Source organism: Nicotiana tomentosiformis, chromosome 6 (genome assembly GCF_000390325.3).
Source record: "Nicotiana tomentosiformis chromosome 6, ASM39032v3, whole genome shotgun sequence".
Taxonomy (NCBI): domain Eukaryota; kingdom Viridiplantae; phylum Streptophyta; class Magnoliopsida; order Solanales; family Solanaceae; genus Nicotiana; species Nicotiana tomentosiformis.
Genome location: NC_090817.1, coordinates 117,779,989 through 117,801,511, shown reverse-complemented (window position 1 = coordinate 117,801,511; position 21,523 = coordinate 117,779,989). Strand labels below are relative to the sequence as shown.

Genomic DNA, 21,523 nt, shown 5'->3' with positions numbered 1-21,523 from the left:
ACGGGATTAATTTGGAATATTGGCTGCTATATTGAGGAAGATTGGGTGTGACAGGAGGGAGTTGCTTAATATGAAGCAGGATACAATATGACTTTGGATTGGAATGTATTTTCGCACCTTTAATTGATGTCCATGAGGAGTAAACAGACTTGTACATTTGGCGAATGAGCACGAGCTCAGGATGGTTTATTGGTTTCGTGGTAATTGTACTCGGTGCAGCGTTGTTGGAGGATGTCGGCATGGAATTTCCACATGTGGATTATTACGACTAAAGAAAGAGAACATCAGTGGTAATTTGAGCAAAAGATTTGAGGAATGTGTGCTATGATTGGTCTTATCTACTCATGTTCAGGCTTTGGGAGGACTCAGAGTTTATGCTTCGTGTAGATGTGAAGCGCAAGGAAAGTGATCCAGCCAGATGCTTCTTTGAGAGAGTGTTCATGTGCTAGCAGGGCCTTGGAGTTTGATCATAATTGGGAACAAGTCAGAGTGGGTGACCTTCAACAATGGTCCTAGTGGATTCAAAAGTAAAGTGCGATGCCTCAAGATTTTGAGTCCGTAGTATGGTTAAGGATCGAGCTTTTGCAGTGGATTACGAAAGGGGCCGAGAGTGTTCTACATTATCATCGGTCTGCGGTGAAACATTGGAGATATGGGAGAAAATAACTTTGGATTCATAGAGGAATTATCAGAATGGGTGTACCAGTTGAAGATGCGAAGGTGCACACAAGGAAGGTATGAGATAGTTTGTGGATTTTGGAGACAACGTGGTCTTGTGAAGTAAGGTCACTCGGGATGAGTGAGGATTTGGGTTCATGATGTTTTGTATGGAGCTATTATTATTCCTAAGGCAAGTCCATAGTAAATTAGAAGAAGTCGGATCGGTTATCAATGGTTGAATTGGCATGATGGTGGCAATGATCAGTCCCGTCAGCATGTTAAGTTATGCAAGTGATTTGTGGTGGTAAGTGCGAGGCTTGATGGCCACCGTAATTTGATTTATTTAGAGGTATTCGATTATGGTGGCCTGTTAGGTGTAGATGGATCTCGGAAGAGTTATGGTGGTTTAGACTACTACTTGAGGATTGTATTTTCTGCAGTTAGGAGAATTCGGTCGCGTGTTGCAATGGTTCTCCCGAAATGAGTTAAGTGAAATGTTGATATATGACAGAGTGTTTATTCTATTAGTTGATCAGGGGTTATTATGAAATTCTTGTACTCTCGTGTACTGGCATGCTAGATGCAGTGAACGACATGGAAATTGGAAGTTGAGGATCAAGGTTACGGTTCAGTGTAGACAAGAATGTTGCGAGCTCAGATGATCAAGAAAGAGTTCAGATGTTTTTAGCGTCACTTGAAATCGGTATACTGTGTAAGAGGCTCTGTGTACTGAGTTGCGGATTCTTGATTTGCTTTACAACATTAATATTGCCGGTGGTTTGGAGGTGCAGACTTGTCACCTGGTGTGGAAGGTCATGGGAGTGCATCCCACGGGAAGATTGTATAAGTGTGATATGTAGTCACTTGATTGATTAAAGATTTAAAACCAAGTATGGAGATTGTGGTACTATCGCTAATGTGAGAAATTATGCCTGAAGGGCGCTCAGTTCATTTGGTTGCGAATTGTGGAAGTTTGTTCCAGATTGGACGGTTGTTCTTGCGTGTCATGGGGAAATGGTCATTGTGGATCCTCAAGAGGTTATTTTCCCAAGCATGGTATGATCAGAAATGGTTTGAGGTCCGTTGATGGGTCCAAATGTGGATGTGTACTCTACACCAGCCTGGGTGTGTTCATTCAGCATATCATTCCTTATGGAAGAAGTATTCGGGCGTGGGATGTTGATTTCATCACTAGCTATTTCATGTAATACTCTATTGTACCATGTGGGTTGTGAGACAACATGATTATTTGTACAATGTATTGAGGTCCCTCGTAGCGGTGGTATTATGTGAGCAGGATGGCTCTCTAGATGCAGATCATATATCTCACCTTATTTGTGCTTGAGTTTTATAGCGTATGACGCTACCCGTCTCCCCAGGATTTGTATTATACACTTGGTGTGCTTATGGTTGATATTCAGGCATTTCGTGAGTATAAGCATTACGACTCGATGTGTGTTTTCGTTAGATTATTATGTGTGGATCGGGTGGCATGCCGCCATGGGTATATGGTTGGATCGGGTGGCACGCCGCCATGGATATGTTGTTTGGATCGGGTGGCACGCCGCCACAGATATGTTGTTTGGATCGGGTCGCACGCCGCCACGGGTATCATGGTTGGATCGGGTTGCACGCTGCAACGGTATCATGTGTGGATCGGGTTGCATGCCGCAATGACGTGATATTGAGTACAATTTCCCATATCTATTATTGTGTGTTTTATTTCTCATTTCCCGAGGAAGGTTCATAATATCTTTTCAGTTATTTAAATTAGTTACGTGGGTTGAGTAGTTCTTTCTAGAGTTCCTTTTTACTTATGTATCACATTCGAGTTTGTAGCTTGTTGGCATATTATGGCATCATATGAGACTTCTGGCATTGTATGAGGTGGCTTATTACCTGAGCAGCTTGTACTGGGTGAGACGAGATTATTGGACCTGGGATCGGTGCGATCAAATTTATATGAAGCATACTAAAGAGTAAATATTATTATTCAGTCCAGAATGAGGTAATGGTTCTTGTCGGGAGGAGAGACTCCATAAATTGTGATTCGGCAGGTGGCTATGAGTTCTACACATCTTCTCTATCGTGGTAGTGTTGTGAGAGTTAAAGCAAGGCTTAATTGGTCATGAGGTACACTACGAGCTTTGGTCGGTGAAAATATTAGCTATTGTGCTTTGGAAAGATTGCCTTTGGCAAATGAGTTACACGGTGCATGGCAAGAATTCAGTAAGGGTATACAATCATGTATTGGCACATCGTGTAGTGATTGAAATGGTGTTCGTATGTTAGAAGCAGTCCTAGTAGAGAATTTTGGACGTTGGAATTTAGCTCTAAGGCTTAATTGCCTAAATAAAGGGGAGGATATTCAGATTGGCTCGAGCTAATGTACCCAGCTGGGTTGTGGTGGCACGGATAGGTGCACGTAGGGGTGGGCGTTCGGTATTTCGGTACGGTATTTAAAAACTATGGTTCGGTACTTTGGTATTCGGTATATTAATTGTGCATACCAAATACCGTACCAAATTAGTTCTGTACGGTTCGGTATTTTCTTGTTTGGTTCGGTATGGTTTCGGTTCGGTTTCGGTATAATTAGTAACAAAGAAACAAGCCTTCAAATGGTGAATGTTTTTCTTATAAATCTTGATTTCGTTCTTAGTCTAGCGTAGCCAAGCTCTTCAATTATTTTGGTTCTCACGACGTGTAACTTGCTTTTAAATCAATTGAGACATCACGCAAGAAGCTTATCAACTCTATTTTGGAGTGCACAGGTGAAATGAAGCATCATAGAAGCTTCTTGGATTTGATAAGTTGGATGATTTTTGGTTTACTTGGTGGATTAAAGTAAACTGGAAAAACATATATGCATGTATCCAGTATTTGTAATATATATTTTTGTATAAATAATTATTGATTAATCATGTAGTTAATTAATACACATTTTCAATGTTATAGAGTTTCAACTCTAAAGAAATATTTCTTCCTTAACAACACTACATAAAACTATTTTCAAAATTAAAAACTCTCTAGTCATTAGTTTTGCTGCATATTACGTTGGTGCAGTACACACCTACATCTACCTCATGCTCTTTGTATATTTGTCATGACGAAAGATTAAGATTATATTAGTTGGGGTAGACTTGGGCTTAATCTTACTTGCTAAGGCCTAGGGGTAATTAATAAGTTTGATTTGGGCTGGCGAAATGGGAAATTGGGGGTTGGGAAGTGGTGGAAGAAGTATTTCGGTATTTCGGTATACCGAAGTATCGAAAGTTCAATACCGAATACCGTACCGAAATACCAAAAAATTCATACCGAATTACTACCGAATAATCGATACCGAAATACCGAATTAATGCGGTCCGGATCGATTTTTTAGTTTTTTGGATTTTATGCCCACCCCTAGGTGCACGAGTGTTGAACAGGTATTTCAGACAACTCCAGAGCAGTTCTTAGCACGTTCGAGGACGAACGTATATTTAAGTGGGATAGAATGTAACGACCTGATCAGTCGTTTTGAGCCCTAGAGCGTTATTCGGCTGTTTGAGGCCTTGAGTAGCCTCACTTAAGGTATTATGACTTGTACGTGTGGTCGGACTTGAATTTTAGGAAATCCGGAGTTGATTTAAAAAGAAAATTCTCATTTCGGAAGCTTTAAGTTGGAAGAATTTACTAAGGTGTGATTTTTGAGTAAACGACCTCGAAATCAGGATTTGAAGGTTCCAACAGGTTCGTATAATGATTTTGGACTTGGGCGTATATCCGGATTGGGTTTTGGATGACCCGGGAGTGTTTCAGAGCCTATTGTGGAAGTTGGCATTTTGGAAGAATTTCATAAAAAATGTGTTGAGGTGTATTTCAACGTTATCGATATCTGTTTGGGATTCCGAGTCTGGGAATAGCTCCGTACGGTGATTCTGGTATTGGTAGCACGTCTGAAAGGAGATTTGAATGTCCGTAGGTCATTTCGGGGTCATTTGGCGAAAGTTAGAAATTCGAATGTTTCTGAGAAGTTTTGGCACACCTGTATGACTGTAGGTGCGGGAGTAGTGGTCGCACGAGCGGATGGACTCACAGAAGCGGTCCCTTTTCTCCGCAGATGCGGAGCTTGGCCAGGTAAGGGAAATGCGCACCTGCGAGGATTTTGCCGCAGGCGCAGATGCGGCCAAGGCACCGCAGGTGCGAAAAATAATTGGGCAGAATCATTTTAAGAGCGGGATTTGGCTCTTCTTCTCTCATTTTTTACTTGGTTGGGGCGATTTTGGAGAGCTTCAAGGAGGGATTTTCATCATCTATATCAAGGTAAGTGATTCCCGCGTATTGTGAGTTAAATACAAGATTTATACATGGATTCAAGCATGAAAATTTGTAGAAATTTGGGATGTTGAAGAAAAAAACCTAGAAATTGGTATTTTTGTATTTTGATCACGAATTTGGGCATGAAATTGAGAATAAATTATATATTTCTATGGGTAGTGTTTGTCTTTGAAAAGTTTTGGAATTCAGGCACGTGGGCCCGAGGGTTGCTTTATCAATTTTTCGAGCGGAGTTGAAAATTGTTATAAATTGATTAATTATGAGTATTAGAGTATATCTTGATTGGGTTGCATCTGATTTGGCTAGTTTTGGATCGACGGTCACCGGGTTGAGTGTTAGGGCGGCGTTGGAGGGGGATTTATACCACGTGATTTATACTTGTTTATCTCATTTATTTACTCTGCCTCATATTTACTTACTTCTTTACTGTACCTGATGTTATTGGACCCTTAGTGAGTGTCGATGTCGACCCCTCGTCATTACTTCTCCATGGTTAGGCCAGATACTTACTGGCTACACATTGATTACGTACTCATACTACACTTGCTACACATTTTTGTGCAGGTACATATGTGACTAGTGGCCTTGTAAGAGCAGAGGCGTATATGCATGCAGGGATTTACGTGAGCTGCATTCCATATTACGACCCGCGACCGCCAGAGTCTCCTTCATAGTATTTATATTTCTCCTGTCCAAATTTGTATTCTGGACAGATGCTATATTTAATTTACATTCCTAGTTGATGCTCATGCACTTGTGACACCGAGTTTTGGGGTGATTATGAGCTGTCCTGTATTGAAATTGTTAAAAATATTATTATTTACTCTGTAAATTCTATCTTTTACTATTTAATTGAAGGAAATATGATTTCAAAAATATTAAAATGAGAACCAAATTAGATAATTATTTTTTGCTTGCCTGACAGCTGTGTGCGGCGCCATCATGGCCTTTAATGGACTTTGGGTCGTGACACGAGTGATTGAGCATGATGAGTGAAATGTGTGAGAAAGTGAGATTGAGTACTCTGAGAGTGTGAGTATATGAGTTCATCTCTGAAATACGTTGCATTGACATACACACATGACATACAAGCATAGAGATGTATTTTTCTCATGTTGTACGGTATCACGACATTTATTACTTCTCACACATGTTGACATATGGGCATAGTGATGCATTTGTTTTACACTGGATATTTGGAAAGAAAATGAGTCATCTTAATTATTATTGAAAGGATTTTTTTTTAAAAAAAATACTATTTTCAAACTTACTCGTATTTTAGCATTTTCGGTAAAAGATTTGGGTTTTCACTGAGATACTTGAAAAGTAATGCCTATTTTTCTGGAACTGTGAACGAATTGAGCATTTTATTTCTGAGATACCTCTTTTGTTACTTGTACTATGCTGTAATGAACTATTGTGGAATATTGGTGTTGGACCCGACCTTTGCGTTAGCTCGTCACTTCTTTCAACCTAAGGATAGGTTTGTTACTTATTGAGTACATGGGGTCAGTTGTACTCATACTATACTTCTACACCTTGCGTGCAGATTTTGGATGCTGATGTTGCTGTGTTTGATCGGAGCTAGATTTGAAGATGTACATGCGTCCCGGTTGTAGCTGCCTCTTGGTCATGGTAGCCTTAGGTCTATAAAACTTTATTAATGTATTGTTTTTCAAACAGATAATGTATTTACTTCATTTCAGCTTTGTTAACTCTATTCTTAGAAGCTCATGATTTGTACTACCAGTTCTTGGGGAAATGTATTGGTTTCATATATTTTCTTTTAATTAATTGCCTTATTAAATTTATTGGAATTGGATAGTTGATAATTGGCTTACCTAGCGGGTTTAGTTAGGTTCCATCACGACTAGTCGGATTTTGGGTCGTGATAGATAGCAATTAAACTAGAAGCAAAGAAAATACTGTTTAAATCTAATCCCTGTGGATACGATATTTTCTATACTATATTCAACTAGCGAGCCTAAGTTTATACGTCAGTTTTGCGCTCGTCATGTTGGCATTTATTAAATCATCTATTTTTCATGCCCTAATTCGTGTTTGTTGAATTTATTTTTATATGACAATTTGATGTAGTTATTGATTGTATATTTATGTGAATTTCGTGAGTTTGGTGATTTGATATTTCCTGGAAATAATTATATTATGGATTTTCTATATGCAAATAATTAATGAAATAAGTTTAAACTGAGGCGTTATATAATTATCAAGATTTTGGATTAATTAAGGCGTTGCCCTATACTGAGTATTTTTCATCTCTGTTGTTGTTTTGAGGTTTTATATACATTATGTGGAGCCTTGGGCTATTTGTTATGAAATAATTGATTTTGTTATATCTTTGGAATTGGTTGTGGCCATTGGGCAAATTGTGATATGAATTGATTTTGTCATGTTGCCGTGATAATATTCCGTGTAAATTGTTATGTTATTTGAGTTATTATTTTGAGGATATAAGGGTGGCATTTCACTGTTTATATTATATGGGTATAAGGGTGGCATTTCACTGTTGTTATGTATGTTGGGATATTATCTGGGCGGAGTGATAAGGGTGGCTATTGATATTGTCAAGGCAGAGGGATAATGGAGGCTATTATAGGAGTGATAAGGGCGGCTATTGTCAGGGAAGATATGCGATGATGTGGGGATATTGCGTTGGTAATTTTCATGTGATGTTGTGATTTTTCTTATGTTTAGTTTTATATCTTGTGCAATTTGTCTTGTCGTTGGTAAATTGATAATAGTCTGATCTATGTTGAAATTGGGAGCCTGTGGTTATTGCCAGATGGATTATGAAATGAAATGTGGGCAGGAGGTGCCATGAGTAAATAATTATGATATTGGCACGTGAACTGTCCGTGCAATTGTGATATGAAATGTGGGCACGAAGTGCCGTGAGTAAATAATGATGATATTGGCACGTGAATTGTCTGTGCAATTGTGATATGAAATGTGGGTACGAGGTGCCGTGGTTAAATGATGATGATATTTGGCACGTGAGTTGTCCGTGCGGTTGTGATAGATAAATTGGCACGAGGTGCCGTGAAAATATAAAAGTGGGATGAGACCCGTATTTTATGATTTTGAAATACTGTGTCACAGGGTGACTTTTATTTGAAAGAGATTTATTTGAAAGTATTATATATGAAGATTTCTATTTGAAAAACATATAGGTGAAAGATTTATATTGGAAGGACTTGATTAATTGGTTGTACTTGTATTCATTATTTGTTGCGCAATATTTATGGTGTTCTTGTCGCCATGTTGTGTATATCACTGGTTGATTATTGTTGCCATCATTGTTATTTATTTTCTATTATTTTTGTATACTATATTGTACAGGTTATTAGACTAGTGAGTGTCTCGACTGTACCTTGTCACTACTCCACTGAGGTTAGTCTTTATACTTACTGGGTACTGACCGTGGTGTACTCATACTACACTTCTGTATATTTTTATGTAGAGCCAGGTATTGGAGCTATCAGACTAGGACAAAGTTAAGGTGTGATTGCAAGGATTCAAGGTAGAGTTTCTTGGTCGTCGCAGTCCCTTGAAGTCTTTTCATTTTATTGTACTGTTAATTATTAATCAAACAATATTGAGTATTCGATCCATGAGATTATTTCATATATTCAGTTAGAGTCCGTGACTCAGTATTACCAGTCTTGGAAGGTTGTTATATTTGTAATTATTTTCGTTGTTGGTTTATATATATATATATATATATATATATGGTTTGAATTTGATTTGAATTGTTATTATAATCGGCTTACCTAGTCTTAGAGGCTAAGTGCCATCACGACGCCTGTGGCAGGATTTTGGGTCGTGACAGGAGGTATCTTTGATTCAAAACCAGAAAAATACTGCATAAAATAGTGTTACAGTGTTTGAATCAAAACTGGAACAAAACACCAGTATAATAGGCTGGAGCTTTCTGAGTTAATATGTAAAACTCATAAAATTCCAACGTATTATACTGAAAGTATCTTTGATTCAAACCACTATAAAACATTATGAATAAAATGATATAGAACACAACACCATTATAAAATGCTGCACTTTTTTAATTTAATATGTAAAACTAAAAAACTTCCAATAGATTATACTGGAAGTATCTGTTTTTTAAGTGATTCAAAAGAACAGATCTAAATTAAGAAAGACATCTAAATTTTTAAGGTTTCCCTAATGTCCTGAATAAAATGCTAAAGTTTTATGATTACATATGTGAAAGATACAAACTCTGCAACATATAATACTGGAAGTATCTTTAATTCAAAACCAGAAAAAATAATACATAGAATGGTGCAAAACAAAACGCCAGTATAATATGCTGGACTTTTCTTAATTAATATCTAAAACTCCGAAACTTCCAGCTGATTATACTGAAAGTATATGTGATTCAAATAAGAAGAACACATCTAAGTTTTTAAGGTTCCCCTAATGTCCCGAATAAAATACTAGACTTTTATGATTACATATGTCAAAACTATAAACTCTGCAGCATATAGTACTGGAGGTAACTTTGATTCAAAACCAAAAAAATACTGCATAAAATGGTGTTACAGTGTTTGATTCAAAACCAGAACAAAATACAAGTATAATAGACTAGAGTTTTCTGAATTGATATAAAAAACTCATAAAATTCTAACGTATTATACTGGAAGTATCTGTCATTTAATGCAGAAGAACACATCTAAGTTTGTAATGACCTGAATAAAATGCTGAAAATATCCAGCATTTTATACTAAAAATATATGTGATTCAAACTAGAAGAAAACATCTAAAATGTGTACAGTTCCTCTAATGTTCTCCAGCATATAATACTGTAAATTTCTCTGAAACAAAAAACAAAAAAAGTTAATGGCTAATATTTCCCCTATTTCCTGAATAAAATACAGGATACTAATATCTAATTATTTGTGTTCATTAAATACAGGATGCATACAAATTTCTTGATTATTGCTTTCGATGGAAAATGGACACCAGATTACAAGCATTTAAATCATAAAGCAAAGCTTCTGCTTATAAATGATGGGAATTCATTTGACGAATTCATTAATAAGATTTTTGAAGTTATGGAGTTCGACAGGAACAAGTTTGAAGCAATAGTATGTCTTAATATCAACCTAGGTACTGGCAAGGGAATACATGTAAGAAAATATGAAGAACTTATTTCCTGTATGATACTTTTAAGAAGCGATCCATACTAAAAGACTGCAAATTTGTTGTTGATATATCAGAAATACTTTATGAAAATTTTACTTGAGATCAACAACAAGAAGGTAATGCAATAATGGAGATTGACAATCAACAATTATTGAAAGGAACCACATATGTTCCAGAAGAGCAACTCATACTGATTTATGAAATACCAGAAGAGCAACACATGCCGATTTCTGAAATTACAATGGAAAATGAGAGTGTAATTCCTGTAAAAGATCAACACTTTGAAACACTGCATACAATTGAAGGGAGAAAAAGGAAAGCAAAAGGAAATTGTCAAGGCAGAGGGATAATGGAGGCTATTATAGGAGTGATAAGGGTGGCTATTGTCAGGGAAGATATGCGATGATGTGGGGATATTGCGTTGGTAATTTTCATGTGATGTTGTGATTTTTCTTATGTTTAGTTTTATATCTTGTGCAATTTGTCTTGTCGTTGGTAAATTGATAATAGTCTGATCTATGTTGAAATTGGGAGCCTGTGGTTATTGCCAGATGGATTATGAAATAAAATGTGGGCAGGAGGTGCCATGAGTAAATAATTATGATATTGGCACGTGAACTGTCCGTGCAATTGTGATATGAAATGTGGGCACGAAGTGCCGTGAGTAAATAATGATGATATTGGCACGTGAATTGTCTGTGCAATTGCGATATGAAATGTGGGTACGAGGTGCCGTGGTTAAATGATGATGATATTTGGCACGTGAGTTGTCCGTGCGGTTGTGATAGATAAATTGGCACGAGGTGCCGTGAAAATATAAAAGTGGGATGAGACCCGTATTTTATGATTTTGAAATACTGTTCACAGGGTGACTTTTATTTGAAAGAGATTTATTTGAAAGTATTATATATGAAGATTTCTATTTGAAAAACATATAGGTGAAAGATTTATATTGGAAGGACTTGATTAATTGGTTGTACTTGTATTCATTATTTGTTGCGCAATATTTATGGTGTTCTTGCCGCCATGTTGTGTATATCACTGGTTGATTATTGTTGCCATCATTGTTATTTATTTTCTATTATTTTTGTATACTATATTGTACAGGTTATTAGACTAGTGAGTATCTCGACTGTACCTTGTCACTACTCCACTGAGGTTAGTCTTTATACTTACTGGGTACTGACCGTGGTGTACTCATACTACACTTCTGTATATTTTTATGTAGAGCCAGGTATTGGAGCTATCAGACTAGGACAAAGTTAAAGTGTGATTGCAAGGATTCAAGGTAGAGTTTCTTGGTCGTCACAGTCCCTTGAAGTCTTTTCATTTTATTGTACTGTTAATTATTAATCAAACAATATTGAGTATTCGATCCATGAGATTATTTCATATATTCAGTTAGAGTCCGTGACTCAGTATTACCAGTCTTGGAAGGTTGTTATATTTGTAATTATTTTCGTTGTTGGTTTATATATATATATATATATATATATATGGTTTGAATTGTTATTATAATCGGCTTACCTAGTCTTAGAGGCTAAGTGCCATCACGACACCTGTGGCAGGATTTTGGGTCGTGACAGGAGGTATCTTTGATTCAAAACCAGAAAAATACTGCATAAAATAGTGTTACAGTGTTTGAATCAAAACTGGAACAAAACACCAGTATAATAGGCTGGAGCTTTCTGAGTTAATATGTAAAACTCATAAAATTCCAACGTATTATACTGAAAGTATCTTTGATTCAAACCACTATAAAACATTATGAATAAAATGATATAGAACACAACACCAGTATAAAATGCTGTACTTTTTTAATTTAATATGTAAAACTAAAAAACTTCCAATAGATTATACTGGAAGTATCTGTTTTTTAAGTGATTCAAAAGAACAGATCTAAATTAAGAAAGACATCTAAATTTTTAAGGTTTCCCTAATGTCCTGAATAAAATGCTAAAGTTTTATGATTACATATGTGAAAGATACAAACTCTGCAACATATAATACTGGAAGTATCTTTAATTCAAACCAGAAAAAATAATACATAGAATGGTGCAAAACAAAACGCCAGTATAATATGCTGGACTTTTCTTAATTAATATCTAAAACTCCGAAACTTCCAGCAGATTATACTGAAAGTATATGTGATTCAAATAAGAAGAACACATCTAAGTTTTTAAGGTTCCCCTAATGTCCCGAATAAAATACTAAACTTTTATGATTACATATGTCAAAACTATAAACTCTGCAGCATATAATACTGGAGGTATCTTTGATTCAAAACCAAAAAAATACTGCATAAAATGGTGTTACAGTGTTTGATTCAAAACCAGAACAAAATACAAGTATAATAGACTGGAGTTTTCTGAATTGATATAAAAAACTCATAAAATTCTAACGTATTATACTGGAAGTATCTGTCATTTAATGCAGAAGAACACATCTAAGTTTGTAATGACCTGAATAAAATGCTGAAAATATCCAGCATTTTATACTAGAAATATATGTGATTCAAACTAGAAGAAAACATCTAAAATGTGTACAGTTCCTCTAATGTTCTCCAGCATATAATACTGTAAATTTCTCTGAAACAAAAAACAAAAAAAGTTAATGGCTAATATTTCCCCTATTTCCTGAATAAAATATAGGATACTAATATCTAATTATTTGTATTCATTAAATACAGGATGCATACAAATTTCTTGATTATTGCTTTCGATGGAAAATGGACACCAGATTACAAGTATTTAAATCATAAAGCGAAGCTTCTGCTTATAAATGATGGGAATTCATTTGACGAATTCATTAATAAGATTTTTGAAGTTATGGAGTTCGACAGGAACAAGTTTGAAGCAATAGTATGTCTTAATATCAACCTAGGTACTGGCAAGGGAATACATGTAAGAAAATATGAAGAACTTATTTTCTGTATGATACTTTTAAGAAGCGATCCATACTAAAAGACTGCAAATTTGTTGTTGATATATCAGAAATACTTTATGAAAATTTTACTTGAGATCAACAACAAGAAGGTAATGCAATAATGGAGATTGACAATCAACAATTATTGAAGGGAACCACATATGTTCCAGAAGAGCAACTCATACTGATTTATGAAATACCAGAAGAGCAACACATGCCGATTTCTGAAATTACAATGGAAAATGAGAGTGTAATTCCTGTAAAAGATCAACACTTTGAAACACTGCATATAATTGAAGGGAGAAAAAGGAAAGCAAAAGGAAATGCAAACGAATCCCCATCAATAATACTAAAGGAAAATGCATCATTGGATGTTGTAAATCTAGGGTTTATTTTTCAAGACAAAAATACTAAGATTAGATGTTTTTGCTTAGCAGCAATAGAGGAGCACTTTGAGTTCTATGTTGAAAGATCAAGTAATACAAGATACTCTTTGGTATGTACTTATGAAAACTGTGGTTGGACCGTTCGAGGTTTAAGAATTAAGGAATCCACACTTTTTAAAATAGTTAAATTTTAGAGAACACATGAATGCTCGGTTGGCATTAGAAAGTCACATCAAAGACAAGCGACTTCAAATGTGATAAGAGATTACATGATTGACAACTTAAGAGACATAGCTATTGAAGTAAAGCCTAAGTTTGTCATTTCAGAAATGAAAAGAGCACATAAAATAGATGTTGGTTATGGAAAAGCATGGCGTGCTATTCAAAAAGGGATATCTTTATTAAGATGAACAACAAAAGAAAATTATGAGCAGCTGCCATCATATTTGTATATGATGGAACAAAAAAACTCCAGGATCATATACTAATATTAAGAGAGATGCAAAAAGTAGGTAAGAACAAAACTTGTAAAATTTTAGTATTTCTTTTGTTTTTTGTCATCATTATTTTCCAGTTCATTAATGAATACTGCAAATGACACAAGAGACTCTACATTAATATTAAATATAATACTCCATTTTGATATGTAAAATATAGATTCTACAGTATTAAAACTTTCAAAATATACTGGTTTCATATGCACAATATACAAAATCTCAAGCCTATTATTCTGCTACTACATTAAATTCATAGTAGAAACACACATCTGCTAATATCCTGTCATGACCCAAAATCTATTAAAGGTCGTGATGGCGCCGAACACCGCTGTCAGGCCAGCCAAAAATAAATTCTAACGACCCGACCGACCATTTTACTTTCTAGAACCCCGTTCCACTAAACAGGAATTCCCATACATGCTTTTATTATTTTATGACTTGCTGGGATGGTTAGTTCGGGATTTGGAAGCGTTCGGGTTGAAATCGGAATACTTGGTTCCTTAAGGTTGGCTTAAAAGGCCAAGTTTGACTTCGGTCAACATATTGAATAAACGACCTCGAAATCAGGATTTGGCGGTTCCAATAGATTCGTATGAATATTTTGGACTTGGGCGGATATTCATATCGGATTTTGGATGACCCGGGAGCGTTTCGGTGCCTAATAGTGAAAGTTGGTTCTTGAAGGTTTTAAACGTTCTTTAAATTTGGTTTGGAGCGGGGTTTGGTGATATCGAGGTCCAAATAGAATTCCGATATTGGAAATAGTTCCATAATGTTATTTAAGACTTGCACGTAAAATTTGGTGTCATTCCGAGTAGTTTAAGTACGTTTCGGCACATTTGAAAGTAAATTAAAGAACTTGAAGTTCATAAGTTTGATTCAATCGGTTTTGGGGTGTGATTCTTAGTTTTAATGTTGTTTCGAGCATTCCGAGAGTTCGAGCAAGTACGTTTTATAATTCCAAACTTGTTGGTATATTCGGGCGGGGACACGGGGCCCCATAGGATCAATTGGACGGGGCTCAGACTAAGTTAGAAGTTGGGAGCAGCTGCTGAAGCTCCAGTTCTGTCATAACAGAACCTGCGCTTGGCCAGCCGCAGAAGAGGAAATGCGAAGGAAGCCCAGGCACTGCAGGTGCAGAAGAATTTACTCACCTGCGTGACCGCAGGTGCGGGCACTGTTATCGCAGGAGCGCAAATGGCTCGTAGATGCGGCTCCTTGTGTCCGCAGATGTGGAGCCCGGCCAAGCAAGGAAAAGGCTCACCTGCGAAGGTCTTGCCGCAGGTGCAAAAACCGTTGGGGCAGGTCACTTCATTTAATACAGTACTTAGGCATTTTCTCCCATTCTTTACACATTTGGGCGATTTTAGAGCTTCAAAATGGGAGATTTCAACCTAACTATTGAGGGTAAGTAATTCCTACCTTAATGTGAGTTTAATACATAGATTATGAGTAGATTTCAACATGAAAATTGATAGAAATCATGGGTTTAGATGAAAAACCTAGGGTCTAATAAAAATGAGATTTTACCACGAAAATGATTATGAAACATAGTACAAATCATATATTATGTTCCTAAGGTTATGGGTAAAAATGTTCTTCAAGTATTTCCAGAATCCGGGCATGTGGACCCGGGGGTGAATTTTAGGAATCTTGTAATTTGGGTTGGGCAATCACTTAAATAGTGGAGATATGGACTTTTGAGCATAGATTGATCGATTTATATAATGTTTGGCTAGTTCCGAGTCGGTTGGCATCAAATTTGGAGGTTTGAGCGCATTCTTGAATTAGGAAGTATTCTTTGAGATGAGGTAAGTCTCTTTTCTAACCTTGCAAGAGAGAACTTACCCCATAGGTGAACTTAATTAAAATTTGTTATTATTTGTGGGGGCTATGTACGCACGAAGTGACGAGAGTCCGTACGTAGCTACTATTCCTGTTTATGTCCGGGTAGTTTTAGGTTTACACCATGCTTGTGGACACCGTTATTTGATTATATTTGTTAACTGTATCAAATGGAACTGAGTTGAGGTTTCTTTTTGAGGATTTAAAAGCTTCAAGTTGAATTGTCTTTATTTTGAAAAGAATCAAGGAAGGGTTATGATTTAATGATAAATTTATATTTGACCACGTCACATGTATGATCCGCGAGCGGGGTAATAGATGCATCTATGGTTTGTGCCGTTTGACCCTCGGCAGTGCACAAGTTACATTTATGTTGGATCGGGCCGAACGTCCTTGGTGGTATTCGTGTGTGATAATAGAACTGAAAGTTCCTTTCATAATTGGTATAAATTCATAGTTTGTTTGATCATATATTTTAAAGGAAGGAAGTGATTCAAGCTCTTAAATATGGTGAAGACTTGTTCCCTTATTTCTTATTCTGAGTCTTATTGTTGTATATAATGCTTAATTAGAATTTCATATAATCATGTTATTGGCCTAGTAAGTGTCGGAGTCGACCCCTCGTCACTACTTCTTCGAGGTTAGACTAGATACTTACTAGGTACATATTATTTATGTACTCACGCTACACTTTTGTACTTAAATGTACAAGATTTGAGGCAGGTGCATCTGGTTACCAGTCTGGTGCGCCGATTTGATCCCCATCTCGAGACTTCATGGTGAGCTGCCTTCCGAGCCGTTCTGCAGTAGCTGGAGTCTCTCTTATGCTTTATTATTATTATTTTTTCTTTCTGTCTATTTCCTTTTAGACAGTAGGCTAGTTCTCTTTTGTTTATTCTACTAGATTGCCCACATACTTGTGACACCAGATCTTGGCACACACACTAGTAGACTTATAATTTTGGTGTTATTTACATGACTACGATTTGTACTTGCTGCTTCCGTTTAATTTTGTCACATTGGTAAATTTCTAAATCTTTTCAACAAATGTAGAATTATTATCCACTTAGTAACTTACCCAAATGGGAGATCACTAGTTTGATCAGTGTTGTCTTGCCTAACGACGATGTTGGGCACCATTACAGCCTATAATGGAATCGGGTCGTGACAACATAGTATCAGAGCGCTAAGTTCATGTAGGTCTCACAAGTTATGGGCAGGCCTAGTAGAGTCTTGCGGATCGGTGCGGAGACGTCTCAACTTATCTTCGAGAGGATATAAGGTGTTATGAAACTACTCTTTATTCATCTCCTATCGTGCGCTTGATGGTATACTAAATTCCTTTCTCTCATTGTCTCACAGATGGTGAGGACGCGTATGATGGACGTTCCAGACCCGGGAGGAGCTGCTTCCCCCATTGCTAGAGGCCGAGGCAGAGGTCATCGACCGAGGTAGGGGACGAGAGAATCCCAGAGTTGCCCTAGTAGCACCACCAGCGGATCCAATGGAGGATCCCATCACTGAGGAGCAGGGCGAGGTGCTTGCCGCAAAGCCAGCCCCGGTAAATTTCATGTCAGCACCGGGTTTTAAGGAGGTCATGGGATGATTGCTGCGGTTCATGAAAACCATGACTTAGGCTGGTTTATTTCCAGCAGACCCAGCCACATCTCAGGCGGGAGGGGGAGCACAGACCCCTACCGCTTAGGCTCCTGGGCACGCAGCTGTAGTATACCAGACTCTGGGTATACTATCCATGGGTAGAGCCCAACCAGTTGCTGTAGCTGCACGTGAGCCTATACCGGTTGCGGACGGTGATCCGTAGAAGCTATTTGACAAATGGACTAGACTACACCCTCCTATATTCGGGGGCGAGTGACATGAGGATCCCCAGGACTTCATTGATCGGTGTAGGGATAGACTGCACAATATGAGGATATTGGAGTCCCATGGGGTGGATTTCCCTACTTTTTAGCTGGAGGGCAGGGCCCGTAGATGGCGGCAGTTTTGTCTTCTTGGCAGACTAGAGGGTTTTCCTCCCATGACTTGGGACCAGTTTACAAAGCTTTTCTTGGATAGGTATATTACACCCTCTCAGAGGGTAAAGTTGTGAGGTCAGTTCGAGCAACTCGAGCAGGGTCAGATGTTAGTGACCGATTATGAGGCGAGATTCTTTGAGTTGTATCGCCATGCACCTGTGATACTTCCTATCAACGCAGAGAGAGTGCAGAGATTTGTTGCGGGGTTGCACCCCAGTATTCGGGCTAGTATGGCCCGGGAGGTTGAGATGGGTACTGGTTATCAGCTAGTAGTGGAGATTGCTCGGAGGATTGAGGGCTACCGCTAGAGGGGTAGAGAGCAGATACATCAGGACAAGAGGGACCGATTCTCTAGTGAGTTTAGAGGTGCCCCGACCAGGGGCAGAGGGCAGTTTGGGAGGGGTCAACCTAGCAGGCCTACATATCCAACACCACCACCTTCTCAGGGTGCTTCGGCGCGACCCTATTTTAGTGCTATCCCAGAGAGTTCTTATCGTCCACCAGCTCATCGGGGTTCTTCCAGTGCCTATTTCAGTGCCATGCCATAGAGTTCATACCGCCCACCAGCTATTCAGGGTCCTTTTAGTGGGTATTCAGGCCATCAGGGTCAGACTTTAGGGCAACACTCTGTGGTACCGAGAGGTTGTTACGAGTGTGGAGATCCAGGTTACATGAAGATAACCTATCCCAGACTTCGGGGCAAGGTAGTATAATATGGTCATCAGCCCATGATTGCAACACCATCCGTTAGACCGCTAATAGGTATGGGACAGATGGGTAGGGGACGTCCTAGAGGTGGAGGCCAGGCAGGGAGAGGTCAGCCAGTTATTGTTTAGCCAGGTGGAGGCCAGCCAACCGACGCTCTAACTAGATTCTATGCTTTTCCGGCAGACCAGATGCAGTGGCCTCAGATTCCATGATCACAGGTATTATTTCTGCCTGCTGTAGGGATGCTTTGTTATTATTTGATCTAGGGTCTACCTATTCATATGTATCATCTCTGTTTGCGCATTTCCTGGGTATTCCTCGTGAGTCCTTGGGTACTCATGTTTATGTGCCCACTCTTGTGGGAGATTCTGTTGTTGTGGATCGGATCTATCAGTCCTGTGTGGTCATATTCTATGGTTACGAGACTAGAGCAGACCTTCTATTACTTGATATGACCGGCTTTAAGGTCATCCTGGGCATGGACTGGTTATCCCCATATCATGCCATCCTTGATTGCCATCCCAAGACTTATACCTTAATAATGCCAGAGTTGCCTAGATTAGAGTGGAAGGGTTCGTCTGTCAGTACATCTAGTCGGGTTATCTTTTTTCTGAAGGCTCGACATATGGTCGAGAAAGGTTGTTTGGCTTATTTAGCATATGTTCGGAATACCACCGCAGAGTCTCCGACCATTGATTCGGTGCCAGTAGTCCAGGAGTTCGCCAATGTGTTTCCTTCTAACCTTCCAGGCATGTCGCCAGATCGTGATATTGATTTCTGTATTGACTTGGCTCTAGGCACTCATCCTATATCTTTCCCACCATATCGTATGGCTCCGAAAGAATTGAAGGAGTTGAAGGAACAACTTGAGGAGTTGTTAGCATAGGGGTTCTTCAAGCCGAGTGTATCACCTAGGGGTCCACCATATTATTTGTGAAGAAGAAGGATGGGACTATGCGGATGTGCATTGATTGCCGCTAGTTGAACAAAGTCACTATTAAGAACAAGTACCCGTTGTCGCATATTGATGATTTGTTTCACCAGTTGCAGGGTGCTAGGGTGTTTTCTAAGATCGACTTGAGATCGGGATACCACCAGTTGAAGATTTGGGACTCAGATGTTCCGAAGACTTCCTTCCGTACTAGATATGGTCATTATGAGTTTCTAGTGATGTCCTTCGGCTCGACTAATGCCCCAGCGACATTTATGGATTTGATGAAAAGGGTGTTCAGGCTTTATATCGATTCCTTTGTTATTGTATTCATTGATGACATCTTGATTTACTCACGTAGCATGGAGGAGCACGGGCATCATTTGAGAGTGGTGCTTCAGACTTTGAGGGAACATAAGCTATATGCTAAGTTCTCCAAATGTGAGTTTTGGTTAGATTCTGTGGCATTCTTGGGGCATGTGGTATCATGCGAGGGTATTAAGGTGGATCCCAAGAAGATTGAGGCGGTTCAGAGTTGGCCTCGTCCTACTTTGGTGACTGAGATAAGGAGTTTCTTGGGGCTAGTAGGTTATTATGGCCGATTTGTTGAGGGCTTGTCATCCATTGCAGCACCTTTGACTAGGTTGACCCAGAAGGGTGCTCCATTCCGTTGGACCGATGATTGTGAGGCGAACTTTAGGAAGCTCAAGACAGCTCTAACTACAATACCAGTTCTAGTGTTGCCTTCCAGTTCGGGGATGTATACTGTGTATTGCGATGCTTCAGGTGTTGGCTTGGGTTGTGTATTGATGTATGAGGGGTGAGTTATTGCATATGCTTCACGTAACCTAAAGCTCCATGATAAGAATTATCCTGTGCACAATTTGGAGTTAGCCACGATTGTTCATGCTCTTAAGATCTGAAGGCATTATCTATATGGGGTGCCTTGTGAGGTTTACACTGATCACCACAGTTTGCAGCACTTGTTCAAGCAAAGGGATCTCAATTTTAGGCAGCACAGATGGCTTAAGTTACTGAAGGACTATGACATCACTATTCTTTATCATCCGGGCAAGGGGAATGTAGTCGCGGATGCCTTGAGCAGGAAGGCATGGAGCATGGGTAGCTTGGCATTCATTTCAGCAGAGGAGAGGCCACTAGCTTGGGACATTCAGTCCTGGCTAATAAACTTATCAGGTTGGGTATTTTAGAGCCCAACCGAGTTCTTGCATGTGTTGTTGCCCAGTCTTCACTATTGGAGCAGATCAAGGCTCGACAATTTGATGATTCGCACTTGGCAGTTCTTAGAGAGACGGTACTACATGGTAGTGCCAAGGAGGATTTTATTGGCGAGGATGGTGTCCTGCGACTCCAGGGTCATCTATGTGTTCCTGATGTAGATGGCTTGAGGGAGAAGATTCTAGAGAAAGCGCACAATTCTCGGTATTCTATTCATCCAGGTGCTAGAGGATGTATTTGGACCTGAGACAACATTATTCGTGGAGGCGGATGAAGAAAGACATAGTTGAGTATGTAGATTGGTGCCTAAATTGCCAGCAGGTTAAGTAAGAGCACTAGAGGCCAGGTGGCTTACTCCAGCAAATAACTATACCAAAAGGGAAATGGGAGTACATTACTATGGACTTCGTAATTGGGTTGTCGTGGACCTTGCAGAAGTTCGATGCAGTTTGGGTCATTGTTGACAGGTTGACCAAGTCAGCACACTTTATTCCAATTGCAACTACTTATACTTCAGAGAGGCTGGCCCAGATTTATATTTAGGAGATAGTTCGATTGCACGGTGTGCCTGTTTCCATCATATCAGATAGAGGCCCTCAGTTCACTTCGCATTTCCGGAGAGCCGTACGGAGTGAGTTGGGGACCCTTGTAGAGCTCAGCACTGTGTTCCATCCATAGACTGACAGGCAGTCAGAGCGGACAATCCATATCTTGTTGGACATGCTCCGAGCATGTGTGATTGACTTTGGGGGACATTGGGATAAGCTCTTGCCTTTGGCCGAGTTTGCTTGCAAC

General features: G+C 38.8%; 1 protein-coding gene across 1 annotated transcript; it reads left to right on the top strand.

The window, feature by feature from the left end:
• The first annotated feature begins 18,614 nt into the window (after positions 1 to 18,614).
• LOC138894647 (uncharacterized) lies at positions 18,615 to 19,444 on the top strand. Its single transcript, XM_070179360.1, has 2 exons — positions 18,615 to 18,666; positions 18,825 to 19,444. The coding sequence occupies exons 1-2, from the start codon at positions 18,615 to 18,617 to the stop codon at positions 19,442 to 19,444; spliced, it is 672 nt and encodes a 223-aa protein (XP_070035461.1).
• The last annotated feature ends 2,079 nt before the right edge of the window (positions 19,445 to 21,523 follow it).

What these genes read in the sequence shown, in the direction of transcription:
- LOC138894647 (XM_070179360.1), top strand. Translation starts at nt 18,615, where the DNA reads ATGGGACAGATGGGTAGGGGACGTCCTAGAGGTGGAGGCCAGGCAGGG. An exon ending in TGGAGGCCAGGCAGGGAGAG is followed by an intron (nt 18,667 to 18,824) that starts GTCAGCCAGTTA and finishes TATTTGATCTAG; the next exon opens with GGTCTACCTATTCATATGTA.